Source organism: Entelurus aequoreus, linkage group LG16, assembly GCF_033978785.1.
Source record: "Entelurus aequoreus isolate RoL-2023_Sb linkage group LG16, RoL_Eaeq_v1.1, whole genome shotgun sequence".
Taxonomy (NCBI): domain Eukaryota; kingdom Metazoa; phylum Chordata; class Actinopteri; order Syngnathiformes; family Syngnathidae; genus Entelurus; species Entelurus aequoreus.
In genome coordinates this window covers 43,951,139-43,974,500 of record NC_084746.1, presented here as the reverse complement: position 1 = coordinate 43,974,500, position 23,362 = coordinate 43,951,139, and the positions used below count along the sequence as shown (strand labels likewise).

The following is a 23,362-nucleotide window of genomic DNA, read 5'->3' as shown; positions in this document are numbered from 1 at the left end:
CTAAAGGGGGGGGGGGGGGGGTTACCCACATATGCGGTCCTCTCCAAGGTTTCTCATAGTCATTCACCGACGTCCCACTGGGGTGAGATTTTCCTTGCCCGTATGTGGGCTCTGTACCGAGGATGTCGTTGTGGCTTGTGCAGCCCTTTGAGACACTTGTGATTTAGGGCTATATAAATAAACATTGATTGATTGTTCATTCTCCGCCGACACGGTGTGTTCACAGACAATGGGAAAATGGCCATCATAACAGACTAATATACACATTAACAGCAGCAGGTAGTTACAGTATTAAGACTATATATTGTTTAAACTATACTATATAGTTTATTAGCTGTGCACTATTGACTAATGATGCACCTAAAATTTGGCCGGAAAAAGACGTCCTTTTATCGGCGGAACAGTGCTCCCGAAACCAGGGTTGTCTGGAGCGGAGGCAGTGTGTCCGCGCTGTGGACGTACTTTGATATTTTCGAGATATACGTACCCGCGGACAGTGATCTTCACATTTTAAGATGACACTGGCAGCTTTTAATGAGAGAAAGGCTCCCAGCAGCGCGTAGCAAGTGTGACGTCAGGCTCGCTTTTCGTCACGGACATGGCGCGACAGAACCTAAACAGTCTCTAAAAATGAGTACAGTCTCTAATAACACCAAAAATAAATGCTAGATTTGTTGCCAGTCTTTTTTATTAAAGAAAGAGTGGCTAAAAGGATTGGAGAAATCTCTTTAAAAAATAAAATAAAATAACATTCTCAACAAAGTAGATTTTACAATAAGCAGCAACAATTTAAAAAAAGAACAAAAATATAAAATGTAAGAAAAATGTGTGTTAACACTATACTTAATAATACCAGATTTGTTTTAAATGTATAGTCACACTTTTTTGCCTTTTTAAAGAATATGTGCATCATAGCAAATCATGCGATGACATCATATCGACCACGCACCCCACCGCCACAGATATTTTGGCAATTTAGGGGATAACCTGACATTATCAAAAATGTCTTAAATTACAGTCACGTTTTGTCATAGATGTTTTGTAATGTGATTCTGTGATTTTTGCACCTAATGTAATGCTAGTACATCAGTTGAGGAATATTAGGGCATCTTATACAATCAAGCAAAACGTGACAAAAATGCAACAAACAGGTTGAAATATGAACCTAAAGGGTAAACAACACCTACAATCTGATATATTATCACTTTTCTGCAGAACTTTATTGTAGAAATCTGCTTCGGTGTCTGTCCCTGATAACACCAGCGTTTCATCAGGCTGGCTGATTTGTAAACAAACCCCGCCCACTCTGCTTTGTGCCTCATCTGCCTAGAGCCAGTGTGACGTAGTCACTCAAAAGTGCAGATTCCAACCATTGAAGTACTTTCTATGTTTCAAGACTTTGGTCATTTAAAAACGACACTACACATCTCATTTGCGGCTACAGTTACGATGTTAAAGGTTTCAAAAAATAATAATTTGGAAATGTCCGGCAGGCCGGATTAAAAAGCTTATCAATGACCGTATTTTGCCCAGATCTGACTTGGATGAAACCATATCACACTTTAAACCCTCACAATAAAAACGACAATAAAAGCTACAGAAGTAAGTTAATTTGTTGTGCCTTTAATTTTTGACTCCGCTCTCCTACAGTGTCTATTACAATCACATGTGTCATGTTCAATTATTCAAATTAGACCTCATTACGCCTCTGCCACAAATACATTGAAGTCCTGTGGGAAATACTGAATTGTGTTGATCAATGTTGCAAGTGAGACAATATTGTACAGGATGTTGTCAACATTTCATTGATGCATTGGAAGGAAGTACAAGAAGAAAGTTCTGTTCTCAGTTTGTGATCATGTACAGTAACAACACCACTAAAAATACTTTTACAAAACAGTGGCGGCTTTACTCACGTCTGCGACTCCCGCCTCCAGGATGCTGAGCTTGGCTTCCTTTTCCAGCGACGCTTTCTGATCAACTGCACACAGGAAGAAAAGTCAAGAGAATTTAGCCTCACAAACATGATGTCTGCATTGCTGCCAATATGCAGGATGCACTTTGAAACGTCTTTCATACCATCTATTAGCATATACTGTATGGACCTACAGTGGATTGCCATCATTATCATCATTAACTTTGTTATTGTACAACATGTATCAAAGTGGTTCCTAGCCTTTAATTTATTTGTATGTATGCTGGATATAGTTTGGACCTACTGATCTAGGACAACTTAACCTGTCCTGGTTAGGGCCCTAAGATGTCTTGGACCGGTGTTCTGAAAAAATGTGCTGCTTCATAAAAAAATGCAACCAGTTGCGTAATCTGATAGTCAGCAGCATAACTAATGGACAGATTTTGATGACATTTTCAGAAAATGTCCAAAATAGATCCTGGAAAAAATGCATGTGTAGTTATTATTTATATTTATATATGAGCTTGTCAAAATATTGACATTCATTCCATCATACCATACAGACCATGGATTCTCAAACTATCTATCTATGCCAAAGAATGAATGAAATATTCAAACACAGTTTTACTGTTCAAACTGTGTGTAATGTTACAGTGAACAAAAATTTTAAAAAAAATACTTGTTAAATAAAACCTCTGACTTGTTTTTAATGAATACTAGGGCTGTGAATCTTTGGGTGTCCCACGATTCGATTCAATATCGATTCTTGGGGTCACGATTCGATTCAATATCGATTTTTTTTTTTTCAATTCAACAGGATTCTCGATTCAAAAACGATTTTTTTCCCGATTCAAAACGATTTTCTATTCATTCAATACATAGGATTTCAGCAGGATCTACCCCAGTCTGCTGACATGCAAGCAGAGTAGTAGATTTTTGTAAAAAGCTTTTATAATTGTAAAGGACAATGTTTTATCAACTGATTGCAATAATGTAAATTTGTTTTAACTATTAAATGAACCAAAAATATGACTTATTTTATATGTGTGAAAATATTGGACACAGTGTGTTGTCAAGCTTATGAGATGTGATGCAAGTGTAAGCCACTGTGACACTATTGTTCTTTTTTATTTTTTTTCTTATGAATGTCTAATGAAAATGTCAACGAGGGATTTTTAAGCACTGCTATGTTGAAATTGTAACTAATGTTGATACTGTTGTTGATAATATTCATTTTTGTTTCACTACTTTTGGTTTGTTCTGTGTCGTGTTTGTGTCTCCTCTCAATTGCTCTGTTTATTGCTGTTCTGAGTGTTGCTGGGTCGGGTTTGGTTTTGGAATTGGATTGCATTGTTATGGTATTGCTGTGTATTGTTTTGTTGGATTGATTAATAATCAATCCATTAATTTCTGACAGTCGCTTCCGGATGCACCGTTTTGTGGGCGGTCTTATTTACGTGGCTCACCTTCGACAGCGTTTTCTCCCCGTCATCTTTGTTGTAGCGGTGTAGTGTGCAAGGAAGGGAGTGGAAGAAGTGTCAAAAGATGGAGCTAACTGTTTTAATGACATTCAGACTTTACCTCAATCAATAACGGAGCAGCATTTCCTCATCCGGAAACAACAACACAGGAAATGTGTCCCGTGAAAAAAACGTCCGACCGGAACTCTAATAACTAAAGTTCCTTGGGTGAATAATGTAAACTCACTACACCGGTATGTTTTAGCGCTTTCATGGCGAGTTTACTGACAGATATAAGTAAGAATTTTACTGTACTTTATATTAGAAATGGCAACAGCGGAGGATGAACGTCCCATAACAAGAAGATCGAGAAAAATAGAAGATTATCGACTACGGCGTCGGCGCGGACGCACAATTTTTCAGGACTTCTACAAATCTAAAATACAGACCAGCAGGTACCAGAAGGTAAGAAAAGTTGCTTTTGCATAATATTGCGAAACAAAACGATAATAATATGTCTTACCTTATACACACATCATAATAATACTTGTATGTTTAATGCGCCGACAATCCATCAAGCGGTGTGGCTTCATAGCTTACCAAAGTCGTACTAAAAAACGTTGATATATTTTTGAGCGCCATGTGTAAATGTTCTATATTTTCAATGGAACATTTAAAATGTAGGTGTTGTTTACTTGAGACTAGAGATGTCCGATAATATCGGTCTGCCGATATTATCGGCCGATAAATGCGTTAAAATGTAATATCGGAAATTATCGGTATCGTTTTTTTTTTTGGTTTTTTTTTTAATTAAATCCACATAAAAACACAAGATACACTTACAATTAGTGCACCAACCCAAAAAACCTCCCTCCCACATTTACACTCATTCACACAAAAGGGTTGTTTCTTTCTGTTATTAATATTCTGCTTCCTACATTATATATCAATATATATCAATACAGTCTGCAAGGGATACAGTCCGTAAGCACACATGATTGTGCGTGCTGCTGGTCCTCTAATAATACTAACCTTCAACAGTTAATTTTACAAATTTTCATTAATTACTAGTTTCTATGTAACTGTTTTTATATTGTTTTACTTTCTTTTTTATTCAAGAAAATGTTTTTAATTTATTTATCTTATTTTATTTGATTCATTTTTTTAAATTTTTTTAAAAAACCTTATCTTCACCATACCTGGTTGTCCAAATTAGGCATAATAATGTGTTAATTCCATGACTGTATATATCGGTTGATATCGGTATCGGTTGATATCGGTATCGGTAATTAAAGAGTTGGACAATATCGGCATATCGGATATCGGCAAAAAGCCATTATCGGACATCCCTACTTGAGACATATTGCAATCATCTTAGACTTACACAAACTATAATGACCCACAAGGGAAATTGTCATACACACTAAGTTTAATCAAGGTTTATAGCGTTGTTGTTTTGGTTTGTTTTCATGGTATGTAAAATAATGCTAAAAATAACCCCAACATAGCAACGTTTTTTACCTTAATTGCTATGGTTATTTGGTCGAGGAAACCTTTAGCGTTGATGCGCATGGAAAATGCCTGCGCATGCTCAGTAGCGTTGGGTATCAAATTTTTACAGGTAGCACACACAATCAAACCTAGCATGTTCATAAGCTACTGGTAGCCAATTTGAGCAGAACCTCAGCCATTGCTAAGACTAAAACCTGGTTTAGTTCCACACGAAACAGCCTCTTCAGTCCAGAAGCAGACATCTTTTCTGACTGTCTGGGCTCTAAAGCGGGAACGCCGACTCACACTTGCGTCCTTCTGAGCTTTATTTCCCAAAATACATTAAGTCTCCGCCTCTAAAAAAAAACAGGCGATGTTGTTTGGCATTCTGATGGACATGCTGACATTTGTTCCCGAGAAAATAAGGTGTAATATGACGAAATGGCGACCAGGCAGCCAGTCTGATGAAAGGAAATTGTCTATAATCAGATTACCCTTTTTTTCAACGCCTGTTTCTAGAATATTCCATCTTTGCTTGTCGCTCTTTGAAAATGGAAAAACGAGCCCGAAGGAACCAAGGAAAACCTAATCTCATTTCTTTATTTTCCCTCCAAAACACACAGAGGCGCTTCATTTGTCACGCGGGCCGCCCCTGTCCCGGGTTGTGCTTTATGTTAACTCAATGTATCGGAGGCGCCGAGAGGGTAAAACACAGTGAGAAACCCCTCGTTTTTCACCGTTGACAAAAGGGAAAGGCCCGGCCTGGCAGAATGAAGCCCTGGCAGCACCGCTGGGTCATTATTTCCACCATTAAGCACCCGGGCCGCCCACGAACCCCCCGCAGCCTCACGGCCACATCTCAGGAGCCGTATAATGAGGAGAAAACAACGGCCATCCCTCAAATACGCCGAGACAGAAGGGGGATGGGGAGGGGGGCGCCTTAACGTCGCCGCGGCGACAGCACGAGATGTAATCACATTAGTTGATCACCACAGCCCACAAGCAAATGGCGATAAATCACTGGCGGCTTTGCCTCTTTTCTTCATACACGCTCATCACAACACTCAACCTGTGAAAGCAACGAGTCTCCTGGCAAACTTAACAACTACAATTTTATCAAACAACATGACAGCAGAATTGCTTAGATCTCTGCCAAAGTATAACTTTGTTTTTGGTAAATGGTAAATGAGTTGTACTTGTATAGCGCTTTTCTACCTTTTTTTTAAGGAACTCAAAGAGCTTTGACACTATTTCCACATTCACCCATTCACACACACATTCACACACTGATGGCGGGAGCTGCCATGCAAGGCGCTAACCAGGACCCATCAGGAGCAAGGGTGAAGTGTCTTGCTCAAGGACGCAACGGACGTGACTAGGATGGTAGAAGGTGGGTATTGAACCAGGAACCCTCAGATTGCTGGCACGGCCACTCTCCCAACTTCGCCACGCCGTCCCCAGTACAGTATTTCCATGAAATACTGTATTTATTGCTGGGTTGGAATTAGGGCTGGGCGATATATCAAGTTTGTAAGATATATCGATATATTTTTAAACAAGTTATGAATTAAGGAAATATCGTAATATCAATATAATTTATTTCATGTTAAAATGACCAAACACCGCTTATTTGTTGTGTTCCTTGATTCTCCCCTGCTTCCCACTCAAAACATGCTTGCACGTATAAGAACATCCATGATTGGTTGGTTGTTTACTATGATGAGTCACGATTGGTTAAGATTAGAACAAAACGTTAGGGACAGGCCAATCAGAGGCAAGATAGGGCGGGTCATGGAACCAGGAAGGGAAATCACAACAGACATCCCAAATGACGACAAGAGAGTTGTAGGAGTGAAGAGGGAATATTCAAGCGGCAATTTATATATTAAAAGAGGGATTCTCTTCTTTAAATGTTTCTTTTAGCGATTGTAGACGACGTCCAGGAAACCCACAATGCGTCTACTTGGCCACATTTGGACAAATGTATGCGTCTGGATAAAACATTAATTTGAGTTGTTTACCATGTCAGCCCAAATCCAAACTATTTCGCACGAGAAATGCTGCCAAAAATGTATGCCAAAGTGAGTAAGATCGTAGCCGCACAATTAAGTCAAGTCACTTACTTGGCGCTGACCAGAACCGTACGTGTGTGACAGTACATTACATCGTCCACTGGGAATTAAAAAGTGCTGCCGGCAAATGTATTTTCTATCTGAGTTTGATAAATTTTGTATTATTTTGCACAGCTATGTTATTTATTTTACGTAGAAAAATATTGTTCTATTTTATTTATGGTATGTAATTCTGTGCTATTTAAACAGTTTCTTTTCTGTGCTGTTAATACCCATCTTGACTAACTGGGTTAATAAAAGTGCCACTGACTGTTTACAGCAGTGTTTTTCAACCTTTTTTGAGGCAAGGCACATTTTTGTCATTAAAAAAATCCGGAGGTACACCACCAGCAGAAAACTTTGAAAAATTAACTCCACCAAGTCGTCGTGTCTTATTTTGAGTGTGTTGGTGTCTTCCTGTGTGTAGTGCTTTAGTTCTTGTCTTGCTTATTTTGGTGGCCCTTCCTGTTTTGCCGGTGTTTTCCTGTAGTGGCTTCATGTCTTCCTTTGAGCGCTATTCCGCGCACCTGCTTTGTGTTAGCAAGCAAGGCTATTTACGTTGTTGCTATCCTTCTTTGTGTGGCCATTGTTGTCATGTCACGTACGGATGTACTTTGTGGACACCGTAAGTTTTTGCTGTCGTCCAGCATTCTGTCTCTGTTTACTTTGTAGCCAGTTCAGTTTGACTTTTGTTTTGCATAGCCTTTTCCTTTCGTTCATTTTGGGTTTAAGCATTACATACCCTTTTTACCTGCACCCTGCCTCCGCGCACCTGCTTTGTGTTAGCAAGCAAGGCTATTCACGTTGTTGCTATCTTTCTTTGTGTGGACATTGTTGATTGTCATGTCACGTACGGATGTACTTTGTAGACGCCGTAAGTTTTTGCTGTCGTCCAGCATTTTGTCTCTGTTTACTTTGTAGCCAGTTCAGTTTGACTTTTGTTTTGCATAGCCTTTTCCTTTCGTTCATTTTGGGTTTAAGCATTACATACCCTTTTTACCTGCACCCTGCCTCCCACTGTGGTCTGCATATCGGGATGACAACAAACCATCCTCGTCTCACCTGACACATTCCGACTTTTACAAAGCAATGCTGCCACCTACTGACATGGAGTATTACGTGGTTACCCTGCCGAGTTTTACGCAGCACAGACACTAAGCAATGGCACATTATTGGCAGATTCTAATTATTGATTTGCCAAAAATATTTTTGGGATAAATTAGGTGAAGTTGCACAATTTCCCACGGCACACCAGACAATATCTCACGGCCGCGGCACAGTGGTTGAAAAACACTGGTTTACAGTACAGTTGTTATTCACTTCAATTTCAATGAATCTCACTCAAAATGTAATATCTTTATATGTATACTTTCACCGGAAAATATATCGAGATCTAAATCGAATATCGAGTTCAAGTAAAACTATATCGAGATAAACTTTTTCGTCCATATTGCCCAGCCCTAGTTGGAATCACGTGACTTGGAGGAATTTCCGGGTCTCTGAAGAAAAATAATGTTCAAAATATTTTAAACCATTCATCCGCAATAGCCATCGACTGTTGACCACACTTCCTTCGACACTTGCGATGACTTAAAGTAGAAAATATTGGAGGCATGTCTTGGCATTAATCGGTGAAGGACAATGTTAGACTTATTCGTGCATCGGTAAGTAACGTATTTGATTGGCATTAACGAGTGCCATATTGCTGTAATCGTGATGCTAAAGAGAAAAAAGGTAAGTTTTGTTTTTGCAGTTGATTTCCTAGTATAAATATGTCTGCAGTTGTTTTAATGGTGTATTTTGTCTCATTGTTTAGCAAAATTTTCCCGCTGTTCAGAAATGTTTGGTTTCCAACAATATTTAGCAGTATCAAGGTTACAGCCGACGAGAGACTTATTAATCCAGTTTATTAGTACTATTAAAGGTATTTTTTTGATGCTAAACATAGCACCCGAAACGTTGTTGTCAGTTGTTTTATATATGCAATAACAACAATGCATAAATCCATTCCGTTTGAGTTTCCTAGAGAAAAGTGCTCATGTGGAAGTTATAGAGAATTATAGTAAATCCTAAACATACTTTTACAGTGTATTTCAAGTTCATACAGACATTAGCAAAGTGGTCGCAGCTAACTCGACTGCGTTTTTGGACCACTTAAATTGATGCGGTGGACCACTTTAAAGTCATGTGGCGGGCCAGACTTGGCCCACGGGCCTTGAGTTTTACACTTGATCCAAAGGTAACAGTTGTTATATGTAATGTTTAAAGTTGATTTTGTGTTACATTTACAATTACGTAAGACTGTGTTTATTGGCCATTTTTGACAAAGAAGTGCGTGTTATCTCCCACACAAGTGTGATGACGCAGTCCTCCTACTCCTACAATGCCATGTTGGTCATGTTTGCTCAGCCTTTGACCTCATCATGTGTTTGTTTACATCCTTTCGGCTGTTTAATTGACAACATTTACGCCCTCGGATTCATCGGCACTTCATCCTGGCTGCTATTAAAGCACTCTGTTAGTTTACATCAACTATTCATTACATTGATGTGACACCGGGGACTATCAAACACACACTCACACAAAAACACACACAATACAATTAATGGCCCGCCACTGCACTCAGACACGAAGCCGCATTCCAACGACAGGGCTTCATCAACACACACACACACACACACACACACACACACACACACACAGTGATATTTTCACTGACACAATAAAGTGTGGAAGAGTATAAAATGTTTTTTTCCCAGAGAATTCTCATAAAACAATATTCCCCTTAGAGGAGGTGACCTTTGCGGGACACACTTCTGCACTTTTCTCCTGTTAACTCCTTCCTTCCTTAGATCATCACTCCTTCCTTGTCACCTCACGACTCTCCCATGGAAAGTAAGGAAAGCAAACATAAAAAGTAGGGTTCATCCGAAACAGCCTTGAGCATTGGCCGATACCGATATTGATCCGATACATTCAGCACAAATCCTCCATACTATATTTTGTAGAGTGGAACATTACAAAAGGTTTGATCATCAGGTAAAATTAGTCAGAGAACAATTGTAGTTTTTTTTGTATATGTATTATATATTATTAATCATCTGGAATAGATTTATGCTGTCTATAGTGAGAAATGGAGTGGTAATTGTTTTTTGGACACAGTCATTTATCAAGTTAAGCTCATGAGTTGAATGATGTTACTGGATACTTTCTATTACGCTTCTGCCTAGGAAACTTTGTATGTGTCAGTATTAATTTTGACAGCTGTTTTTTATTTAGTTTTAGTTATAGCCTTTTGAAGAAAAATGTATTTTAGTTTTAGTCATATTTTAGTCATCTAAATTATTTCAATTTTAGTCAACAAAATTCCTCAACATTTTAGCTGACTAAAATCACAGAACATTTTATCGACTAAAATATAAATAAAAGCAGATAACGCATCTCTGAAGTTGTTTTGAAAGCACTTTTATTAATTATTATTGCATAGCATCTCAAAAACTACATTTACAAGATATATTTCAATAAGTAAATTTCACACTAAACCTTATTGTGTGTTATTGTTTAGCTAAAATGTAGCATTTTTTTCAAATGCTGAATAATACACGACTAAAATGGTCACATGTGCGTTGCGTCTGTCCTACTCTGTTCAGCAGTACTTGAACGCACCATAAAAACACCATCTCTTTTCCTCTGAGGAAAGAGCGATCATTATAATTCGTAGGTTCAATGTGCAGGACTGAATATCTTAGTTGCTCAGACAGTAATGTGTTTATAGATGTTTTGATTGGGGTGTGTCGTTTTTAACGGGGAAAGATGCACGTCTCTTGTTTTCATGTTAGCATTTAAGCTAGTGAGCCGGCACCAGTAAGTTCATGGTGGCCCGTGAGTTATATAAAAGTGCATTTATTAGTTTTAAGATCATTTCAATTTAAAAGGGTAACACTAACCATCGGGAGTGTCGTCACCATCTTTATTACCGTTTATCGTTACATAAATGATAAATGGGTTATACTTGTATAGCGCTTTTCTACCTTCAAGGTACTCAAAGTGCTTTGACAGTATTTCCACATTCACCCATTCACACACACATTCACACACTGATGGCGGGAGCTGCCATGCAAGGCGCTAACCAGCAGCCATCAGGAGCAAGGGTGAAGTGTCTTGCCCAAGGACACAACGGACGTGACTAGGATGGTAGAAGGTGGGGATTGAACCCCAGTAACCAGCAACCCTCCGATTGCTGGCCCAGCCACTCTACCAACTTCGCCACGCCGCCCCTACATCCCTACAATATAGTCTTGTTTCCCAGGGAAAAATCCAAACACTGCATGTTACCGTGGTTGGATAGATTCCTAACTTGCCTCACCCATCTAAAGACAAAATTATATATGATTGGATTTTGTGTCAGTCAGTTATTTTCGTCTTGTTTTTATTTGTCGACTAAAATGTCAATTCATTTTGTCATTGTTTTCGTCAACGTGCATTTATATTGACTCGTTATCGTCCTATTTTAGTAAGAGGAAAATAGGTCGTTGACGATAACTAAGACTAAAACTTTTAGTGAACAAAATGAACACTGGTACATGTAAGTAATATGCAACTATAATTATTTGATACTTGTTTATTTTGACAAAAGTGGCGTTTTAGACTGAAGTATTGTTCAGTGAAGGACACTTATTACGCATGTCGAGTTAGTGCGCTATTGTATGCTTAGGTGTTGTGTAGCTGCTAGCGCCTAGTAGCCTATAGCCTACCCTGTTTACCTTTTGTAAAATACAAAAAAAGACCTGTGTGCTTATTGGAGGACATTTAGAAGTTAACTGGCTTTGAACAAGTAAATACACTGCGGGATTGCTTGTATCGGAGATTTTAGATGCAAGCCATTATAAACCCATACTTGGTTTTTTTGCTGATATCGGACCGATATCAGATATATCGGATCAGTACAGCATTGCCATTCTGATTAGATTGTGTAGATGTAAATATTGTATGCAGTGTGAAAAAGAAGTACCGTAAATTCTGGACAAAAAGCCATTACTTTTTTCCTATGCATTGAAACCTGCGGTTTATAAAACGATGTAGCTGATTTATGGATTTATCTTCACTGAAGGTCATAATGCAAATATTTTTAAAAAAGACACTGAATAGGTGTGTTATTGTTTGTGCTATGGAGCCATCTTTTGGACGAGTTCGCTCAATGCAGGTGAGGCAGTGCTGCACTGACTTTCTGTTTAGACTGAGCTTTCAACCAAAAGTACAACAGTCTTCGAGTCGTCCATAGCATTCTACCCGTATGGATTCTTCATTCATCACTCCAAGCAACGTTTGTAAGTTTTACAGTACAACTAAAACAATTCTTACTTACTAAACTGTCCCATGTGAGATGTCTGTAGGAGTGTTTTCATGCACATTTGTACTTGCTATCATAATGTACTGTAATGAAGCTAGCGTTGTTAGCATTAGCTAATATGCTAACACGTATACACATGTCCTTGATAGTATTAATAACTTACAATGGCATTCTTTTTGTGCGGTTTCATAAATTCACCAAAACATCACCCTGGACTTATTGTGTCTATTTAGCTGATTGGAGAGCTAGCTTTCGCAGTAAGTGGATCCATGACGATGACTTCTGCTTCATTGCCGTGTTACAGACACTGTTTTTAAACAATTAAGGTATGTAAATAAACATTTACAAAATCAATCCAGAAATACGGTGTTTGATCCCTGCTGATACAGTAAGTGCATTTCCTTCCAAAGATATGAACTGTACTTCATTTTATGCTAGGTTTGTTGTCACAAAAAGACAGAAGTGACATTAAATTAAGTTTATAAATTGATTTGTAATTGAGTGAAATAAGAATGTTATCCTTATGCAAAACAATCTCGTAGTCCATGCCAGTCTTGTGCAGGTTTACAATATTGTCCTTTGACAGCTCTTTGGTCTAATCCGTGGTAGTGTAGAGCAGGGGAGTCGAACTGGTTTTCACAGAGGGCCACATTGCAGTTGTGGCTGGCCTCAGAGGGCCGCTTGTAACCCTGAATAATTTATGGATATAAATGTATGAGGATTCACCTCGAGGTATTATTATACAATTGCCTATGCATTTGATTATATATATATATATATATATATATATATATATATATATTTTTTTTTAATCTTTAGATTTTGCAGTAAAAAAAACTGTCCGCTCAGTCGCTACAGTTTTACTGTAAAAATTATGGTGGTTTTTACAGCATATTACTCTAAATGGAAAAAGGGTATTATAGTTTTTGTACGAGAAAATCCTAGCAACTGAGTTGCCATTTTTTTTACTGTATATTTTACAGTATTGTTATTTTTACAGTGTACAGTCGGATGGAAAACTTGCTTTGTAATCGTAAGTCAAGCACATATTTCTCATTATTTACAATTCAAAAAGTTTGAATTGTATGATACTATTATATTTGTTGCATTATTAGATATTACATTTTAAAAGATTTGCAATTGCATGCAATACGTGTATTTTTTTCTGTCAAAATGGAAAGAACTAATACATTTTGTAAAGTACTTCATTGACGCATATTATTTCAAAGCTTTTGCGGGCCACATTAAATAATGTGGCAAGCCAGATTTGGCCCCCGGGCCTTGAGTTTGACACCTTTGGTGTAAAGTTTAATTTGAACAGAATATTTGTGCGAAAGGTATTTTCTACATTTAGGGCCTGATCTACTAAAATCTAAATACCACAGGAGCTGTATAATTATATTTGCCTCTTCCCCTCCCAGTATTGTGGGCATTGTGATGATCGGCATATATTCTGATATTCATGAAGACAGACTTATTCTGCTCACTTAAGAGACACAATCCTCTTTGCACACGTTTCGTAGATCATCTTTCCGTGTGCAATCAATTTTGCACGTGTTTTAACACACACAAACCTTTAATAGATCATGCCCTTAACGAGTTGAGATTAGGAGTACTTCATTAAAGAGACAGAAAATGTTTTTGTTGTTTACGTGTTTCATGGATACGTACCGTATTTTTCGGATTATAAATCACAGTTTTTTTTCATAGTTTGGCCGTGGGTGCGACATATACTGCGGAGCGACTTATGTGTGAAATTATTAACACATTACCGTAAAATATCAAATAATATCATTTATCTCATTCGCGTAAGAGACAAAGCAAATGTCAGCAATCGTCAACACACACGTCAGCAATCGTCACTCACACGTCAACCAATAAGAATTCGGCGGGGGAGGGTCATGGCAGAAGTGCATTGTGGGTCATGGGATGCTAACTGTTATATGCTATATGCTACTGCCGTAGCTATTAAAATGGATCACATCAACATTGGCGGTAACTTATAAAAACTGAGAAGGACTGAACAAAAATGGCACCGAAAAGGAAATCATATACTGCAGATTACAAGGTGGACGTAGTGAAATACGCAGAAGAGAACGGCAATCAAGCAGCAGAAAGAAAGGACACCGGGAAGGAAGATTTCATGGGATTTAGCGATCGGGAGTGACGGATTGTTTGGTAAACGTATAGCATGTTCTATATGTTATAGTTATTTGAATGACTCTTGCAATGATGTGTTGCGTTAACATACCAGGGACATTCTCAGTTGGTTATTTGTGCGTCATATGGCGTACACTTATTCAGCCTGTTGTTCACTATTCTGTTTATTTGAAATTGCCTTTCAAATGTCTATTCTTGGTGTTGGATTTTATCAAATAAATTCCCCCCAAAAATGCGACTTATAATCCAGTGCGACGTATATATGTTTTTTTCCTTCTTTATTGTGCATTTTCGGCCGTTGCGACGTATACTCCGGAGCGATTTATAGTCCGAAAAATACGGTAACCACTCTGAATGCTTGTTGATTGGAAAGGGATCAAATACTAAAATTAAAACAATAATCAATTGTAACCTTTTTTTACATGCTCTCTATTAGAAATAAAGCTATCATAAATATATATGTACTGTCCATATCTTTAAATGAGTGTAAACTTGTAACATCAACAGGGGATCAAATTTTTTTTACTTGCAACGATGTAGAAAAAAAACGTGTTGAAAGTCTTTTTATTTCTTTATTTTATGGAGGTATATTTTCTTTTTTTCCTTTTCTGAAGTAAACATTGGAGTTTATGTGCAGTCAAAGCTAAGCAGTTGGCTAAGATGTGTGTTTGTGTGTCTGTGTGTGTGCATTGTATTTTATCCTCCATCACAAGCAGTGTGGGTATAAAAACACCTTTAAGATGGACCTTGTTCAATGACACTTCACTTCTTGGTGAAAAAGAGAAAATATGTTTTGTGGGAGGAATGTTTGACAGTAGATTTAAAGGTTTGTGTGACAGCAACACGCCGTAAAACACAACTTTCATTTTCCATTAACTGTGACCCAAAGGTGACAGTTTGTCTAAGTTTTTATCAGACATTTTTACCCGACCTTCTGGATAAGGACAGGCACGGCAGGTAAAGTCACAAAGTCAGAAGAGACTTGGGACACTTACAACCAATCTCATCTCGGCTAGAGTCAACACAACATCCACACAGCCCGGAGGTATGGTGGCCCGATGGCTAAATCCACGATAAGACGATCCTCGCGCATCAAGACGTTATCCGTCCTCAACACGACATCTTGTCCTGCGGCTCTTAATTACCCGCCAGGCAGAAGGAGAAGGTGATAAGACGACGATGCCTTACTAATGCCTCGACACTGTCCATTTTGAAACAAGAACAGAATGTTGCCAACATGTTACTGAGTCCACAGCTCGCCTGCAGCTCCAAACACAAAGTGTCAAAGTCCAACCTGGAAGATCCTTGTAGTCCTCTGGGATACTAGTAGTTCCTCTCAATACTTACAGCACTCCAATGACACTTGTATACCAAACGTATTGGCTAAAGTACTTTTAACAGCACGACACAGTGTCAGTGTCATTTGTGACAGATCCAGCAAGCCAGCAGACTTCACAGATGACAATCTTTTTTCACCACAGCGTCCTCTGTTGGCACCAGTAGGGAAATAACATCACTCAAAAAGGTGTGTGGAACTGTGCCTGCGTGTCCAAGGTGCCCTCATTACCGGCGTGGGTTCCGCTTGTCGCTACGAATCACACAACGTGTCCGTCAATGTCTGCTTCCTAGCCGTGAGCCCATCCCGGCAACGAGGGAACGCCAAAATAATCAACTTTAATCCGTGACTGTGGCCGATTCAGCAACAGCGCACGGACACTCAGACAGAACATCTGAGCATCTTTGACACAATATAAGGAAGCATATAGGCTTATACTACAGGCGTCAAACTCAAGGCCACTTCATTCTATTTGGCCCTCGAAAGCCTGGAAATAATATGTATCAATAAAGTACTGTAACTTTTCTTACTAAATGTATTCTTTCTTTCTATTTTGGGAGAAAGAAAATAAATGTACTCCATGTAATTGCAAATTATGTTAACGTAAATATTGTCTAATTATGCAAAACTACATCATCAAACATGCAAACCATTTTCAAACAGAAATAAATACTAGTAATAATGTTTTCAAAGCATGTTATCCATCAAATTGTGCAATGTAAAAGTAGGAATATATATAATATAATATATATTTTTATGCTATGTATAAGTAGCATAAAAATGTGAAATTTACTGTGATTTTTACAGCATTTTTCTTTCAATGAAAAAAACATTACTTATTTTTACTGTAAAATTGTGGTGCCCTTTTGGCATTTACAGTAATACACCGAAAAATCTACAGTTGTTGATTTGCGGTAAAAACAAAAAAACTAACTGCCAGCTCAGGACCCAAATTGTACTGTAAAATTGCAGTTTTTTTATTCAGAGTAAAAAAACAAATATACATTTTACAGTAAAATTCTGGCAACAGAGCTGCCTTTTCTTTCTTTTTTTTTTACCATAAAAACAGCATTACTTTTTTTCTGTTTACAGTAATATACACTACATTTTGAGGTGAAATTATTGCAACTTACCATATTTTTTTTACATTTTAGTTAAAAAAAATTTTTTTTTTAAATGCATAAAACAATTGTGTAATAATAGTATTCACTTTTAAAAGCGGCCCTCTGTTGCCAAACATAACTGAAATGTGGCCCTCAGTGAAAACGACTTTGACACCTTGGGCTTATACTCTACATACAGCACTATTCACTTCTGCATGTATCCACATTGATTTATTTGATATTTTATCATTAATGTAGGGATTTATACAGTTACATTTTACATTTCTACAGTTCTTACGCTTTATTAAATTCAAGTTTTAGTTATACGATTGATTAACTCTTAGTCAAACGGTTTCAATTATTAAAAAGGAAGGAGAAGAAGGTAAATATTGCAGTATTGTTATTTTTTTTGGAACAGTACTACACCGTTAACATTCACACACTAGGAATAGGCTTGCACCATAAAGATGCTTTACGATATAAATGTAGGACTTTTGTTATATCGTGATAATGCTGGTTGATGACAGTTTCTAGCTGTGTCCCACACATTTGACAGCGTCAAGTGAACGACTCTACAAATCTCGTTCCGAAATCTCGCGATAACTCGCGACAAAACACCGGTGGAAAAACAGTTACCTGACTGAGGTGAAGAGAGATGACTGAAGTGATTTTCTGTTGGATTACCGAAGACTGTTATTTTAGTTTTATAGAAAAGTTTGTTTGTTTGTCTGTCATGGCTGAATTTTTGCCTGATGTGGACGATTTGATTTGTCGCGAGTTATCGCGAGATTTCGGAACGAGATTTGTAGCGTGGTGAGATTTGGACACAGCTCACAACATACAGCGATCTCCAGCTAAAGGTAGAGACATACGTTAATTTCTCCTTTCTAGTATGTTGTCGGACACTCATTGTAACTATCTGAGCCTGTCAGTGTGAAAAAAATGCATGTTTATAGGCCGAATTTTGACGAGAGCCAGTTGCCCTGTGTACGAGCGTTAGCTGGGCTGGAGGCTGCCTGCCCTGCTCAATACTGGCGCGACCTCAAAAAATGTTTTATCCAGCACTCACATATACAGAAAAAATTATGAAAACAGGGCCCAGGTTGAAAAAAACCGAAGTTTCCCTTTAACACAATGTAGCGTCCTTGCTAGTGATCTCATGGCCAATGTCGCTCCATAGTGCAAAGCCGCATCCTCAAAGCAATGTAGCGGCAAACTAACTCGCTTGCCTAAATTAAATAGCCAAACATGCTAGATAATACGCTAGTGTATGACGTAAGATGATACAATAAGCCATGCTACCTATTGACTATAAGGTGATCGATACAAATATCGACAGTAACGATAGCAAGTATATGGTCAAAAATACAGTGATTAGATCGATGTTTTTATTATTACAAAATCTTTTTTGTCATTGTTCGCAAACTGAGAAAATAAGTCCCTGAACACAGGACGACATTAAGTAAGAAAACCCAAGGATTTAAATCAGAGCCAAAAGTAGTTTTTGTTTATGTTTAGTTATTTTGTAATATTGACTTTTATTATACACTTTGCGCCTAATCTACTAAGATCTGAATACCATGTGTTAAACAGCGTGTGCAAACTACAAAACTGTGTGCACTACAGTTGAACCTCATTTCACGAACGCCTCTATTTACGTTCTTTTTAGGTTTGCACACGTTTCCATCGAAACAAATATGCCTGTGTGCAGACCGTATGAACTTGTCATTTATCCAGTCATTCATTTTGTGTGCCGCTTGAAGCCCCATGGGAGCTGCAATTTGGATGACAACACTTCCTGTACCCGTGGGCACGGCCATTTTGAAGAGGTGTGTACATGACGTACACGCAGGCACGGTCATTTCGAAGAGCTTTGAGGCTAGCGGCACTTCTGACGAGTTTATTTCCACAATTGTCAGAGCTGTGCCAGATGGTTTTAGAGATCACTTTGTGTGATCAAAAACGCTTTAGATGTGTCCAAACTGTCACAATCTTGCTGTATCGCTTTGGGCTGCTAGACAACCACCGTGCTAGCATTTTCCCTTCCCAGTATTGTGGGCGTTCTGATGATCCGCAGAATATTCTGATATTCACGAAGACAGACTCTTAAATGGATTGCGTTACCTATTCTGCTCCCTTTGAGGATTTTATCAGCGAAGGGGGATTTGTTCCGCAGCAAGTTTTTAATTGTGATGAGACCGAAAAATATGCCACAGCGGACTTTTATTACAGTGAAAGACTTTGAAGGCACTACCTGGACAAAAGCCAAAGAAGGACTGCCTCACACTGCTAGTTTGTGCTAACGCTAGCGGTGACTACGTGAAGCCACTACTCGTTTCTAACTCGGAAACTCCCAGAGTGTTCAACAATGCCACACATATTCCCAGACACAAGGTCAAATTATTTTTATATTTTTGTTTTTCAAGTTCACCAACGAGACTTGTGTTTGTGTATGTTCAGAGTTGACATTTAAGCTTGCTCTAATGTTTTTGTGTTTACATAAAAAAAGAGGTTGTTGAGCTATTACCCCCTTGGTATGATATATATCCATCCATCCATTTTCTACCGCTTATTCCCTTCGGGGTCGCGGGGGGCGCTGGAGCCTATCTCAGCTACAATCGGGCGGAAGGCGGGGTACACCCTGGACAAGTCACCACCTCATCGCAGGTCCAACACAGATAGACAGACAACATTCACACTCACATTCACACACTAGGGCCAATTTTAGTGTTGCCAATCAACCTATCCCCAGGTGCATATAACTATATATATATATATATATATATATATATATATATAACTATATATACTTTATATAACTATATATATAACTATATATATGTACACTACCGTTCAAAAGTTTGGGGTCACATTGAAATGTCCTTATTTTTGAAGGAAAAGCACTGTACTTTTAATAATACCTGGGATTTATATAGCGCTTTTCTAAGTACCCAAAGTCGCTTTACATGTTAAAAACCCATCATTCATTCACACCTGGTGGTGGTAAGCTACTTCGTAGCCACAGCTGCCCTGGGGTAGACTGACGGAAGCGTGGCTGCCAAGTTGCGCCTACGGCCCCTCCGACCACCACCTATCATTCATTCAACATTCATTCACCGGTGTGAGCGGCACCGGGGGAAAGGGTGAAGTGTTCTGCCCAAGGACACAACGGCAAGGTAAGAGGCGGGGAGCGAACCTGCAACCCTCAGGTTTCTGACACGAGCGCTCTACCCACTACGCCATGCCGTCAATGAAGATAACTTTAAACTAGTCTTAATCTTAAAGAAATTAACTCTATACATTGCTAATGTGGTAAATGACTATTCTAGCTGCAAATGTCTGGTTTTTGGTGCAATATCTACATAGGTGTATAGAGGCCCATTTCCAGCAACTATCACTCCAGTGTTCTAATGGTACAATGTGTTTGCTCATTGGCTCAGAAGGCTAATTGATGATTAGAAAACCCTTGTGCAATCATGTTCACACATCTGAAAACAGTTTAGCTCATTACAGAAGCTACAAAACTGACCTTCCTTTGAGCAGATTGAGTTTCTGGAGCATCACATTTGTGGGGTCAATTAAACGCTCAAATTGGCCAGAAAAAGAGAACTTTCATCTGAAACTCGACAGTCTATTCTTGTTCTTAGAAATGAAGGCTATTCCACAAAATTGTTTGGGTGACCCCAAACTTTTGAACGGTAGTGTATATATATATATATATATCTATATATATATATATATCTATATATATAGATATATATATATATATATATACATATACATATATATATATATATATATCTATATATATAGATATATATATATGTATATATATATATGTATATATATATATATATATAGATATGTACATGCACATTATAGCGTCTTCAAAGTGTGCAGTTTTTTTTACTAAAATAAAGACTTGTTGCGGCTAGAACTAATTATTCATGTTTACAGTAGGCCCTTTTCCACCGCAGGAACTTTTTCAGGAACTTTCCCACTTACCTGGTTAAATATAGTTCCCCCTGTGTTTCCACCAAAAACGACCAGGGTAGAATTAGTTCTTCAGGAACCGTTCGCAGTTCCTCCTAGCTAGATGGGACTATTCGAACCTTTTTGGCGGCGGGGCTGGGCTGTCGAACGCGGATTGGCTGAACACAGTTGGGGGTGTTCCGAAAACGTATTTTTCAAACACACGACCGCTATCAGAATACATGTGCGGCGATTTGTTTATTTCTTATTTCTTGTGTATTTCTATTACAACAAACTTGACAACGGAGAGAAAGAAGAACGAAAAGTGCTTTCGAAATGCAGGAATTTTTGTGGGGCATCTTTGTGCTGAAGAATGCTGATCAGTGGAACTATTTTACAGTGTTTTAACTCAGCCGTAGTCTTTAAACTATTAGCAGTTTATTGTTGTTTATTATTTTTTACAAACTTCATTTCATTACGCGAAGCTACGAGAAATGGACAGACTCTTTTAAAAGGTAGTCACATAGGCGTATGAAGCCGGACTCGAAGCTGCGACCTCCGCTACTTACTACTCTGACTTTGATAGATAAATGTGGAAAAAAAGGAGGCCGCAAATGAGTGGAATGAAGGTAAATGACATCAAATATTAACTATTTACTTTATTACAATGTTGAAAAAGTAGTCATTGACACTCCATTTGTGCAGTTAATAGCTTCAACCCGAGTGAACAAAATGCTAATGCTAACAAGCTAACGCTAAATCCAATGTTAATGTTGTCGGCGTGAGATAAACTCTTGACATTTATTATTCATGTATTGTTATTTACAGCTGAACTGGACCAAAAGGAACTGCCTGACCCTCATGAAGTCATCATTTACTGAGAGGACAACTTTGACTGTTGGACATTGCGGACAAAAGCCTGACTTTGAGTTAGAGTTTGAGTTTATTTCATATGAACAATTCGGCACACTATATCGTTTTGTATATTATTGCTTTGTATTTCATTCACTTACTTTTTAGTAAAAGAAATGTGACCTAATATTGTATGTTGATTTACATGGTATGTAGAAATAGTAAACCACCGTCATCAGCCTCATTTGTATAAACCACCCTGAACTGTGAAATGCAGTGGAAACACAAACCACACACTTCTACAGGAACCTATAGATCTGGTAACTAGAGATTCCAGCAACCAAAAGTTAAACTTTTGGTGGAAAAGGGCCTATTGATTTTTATGGGGAACTTTGCTTCACTATACGAACGTTTGGCGAAATACGTTAAAGAACCAACCAAGTTCATAGATCGAGGTTCCCCTGTATTAGTGGGCATGTGATCTACTAATGTACTTGTATGACCTACTTACAGGCTGCTCTCTTTCACAGAGTGATCAACCTATAAGAATACGACACAGACGTCTAGAACAGGACGTGTACTCACGTGATGTCACAAACTGGAATTGTTTGCCTTTATCATTAAAGCCTTGTTTACACTGCAGGTCAATTCCGATTTTTTGGCCCATATGTGGCCTGTATCTGATTTTTTTCATGTCCGTGTGAACAGTGCAATTCCCAAATTTTTCATATCCGACCCAGACTTCTCTCGTATGTGGCTATAAATGCCATGCGTCCTCAATGTGAAGGTGTCCTCAATGTGAACGCTCCAGGACTCAGGTCACATTCATCAGACCAGAATGTCATCAAAAATCAATAAGCTTCATAATTATTCACCAAAATAGACAATAATAGTTGACAACGGAGCAGAACACAGGTGAAAATAATTTGTTTTAGAAAACTCACGTGAAAGTTCTACCACTCCTGTTTTCGACTACTCGCCCATAAACGCTCTTTTAAGCAGACATTAAAGCCAAATATGCCATAAAACTGCCAGAGCCAAAATACTTGTCTTCTGCCCTCTTAATCTTCTGTGCGCAATAATTCGGTTCAGAAAATGTTTGCACAACATCTTTGAAATTGCCACAAAGTAAGTACTGAAAGTGATTAGAGTAGAAGCCTTGTTTACTTCACATTAGAAATCACATAATGTGAATAGCCACTAAAAAGATCGGATTTGGCAAGAAAATCCGAATTGGACATCCGACCCTGCAGTGCGAATGTAGCCCAAAAAATCTTTAGTATTTACCTTTCAGTATTTAAACACTGAAATAAAAATATTATGGCTGTTAAGAACACTAAACAATACTCAATGTTTCTTATGCCAAGAAACTATATTGTGTGTCTATTTTAAATGTTTTAAACTTGGTTGTAAAATTTCAACCAAGTACTTTTTGAACACACTCACCAATACCGTGATAATAATCACCGTGATAGGTGTAATATTTTCATGACACACCGGCTGTGACACAGGCAGGACATTTGTTTTGAGTTTCTTTCTTACCCTATGTATGTAGTGACCGCTTCTGTTTCTCTCATTTCGGTCCTGGTTGGAGGCTGAGCTGCGGTACTGT

The 23,362-nt window shown here is 38.2% G+C and overlaps 1 protein-coding gene across 1 annotated transcript in view; it reads right to left on the bottom strand.

The window, feature by feature from the left end:
* LOC133631065 (receptor-type tyrosine-protein phosphatase N2-like) overlaps positions 1 to 23,362 on the bottom strand; it is a 181,745-nt gene that overhangs the window by 98,976 nt on the left and 59,407 nt on the right. The window contains exon 12 of the mRNA XM_062023087.1: positions 1,917 to 1,981. Within this exon, the coding sequence (XP_061879071.1) occupies positions 1,917 to 1,981 (65 nt within the window). The remainder of the gene's footprint in view (positions 1 to 1,916; positions 1,982 to 23,362) is intronic.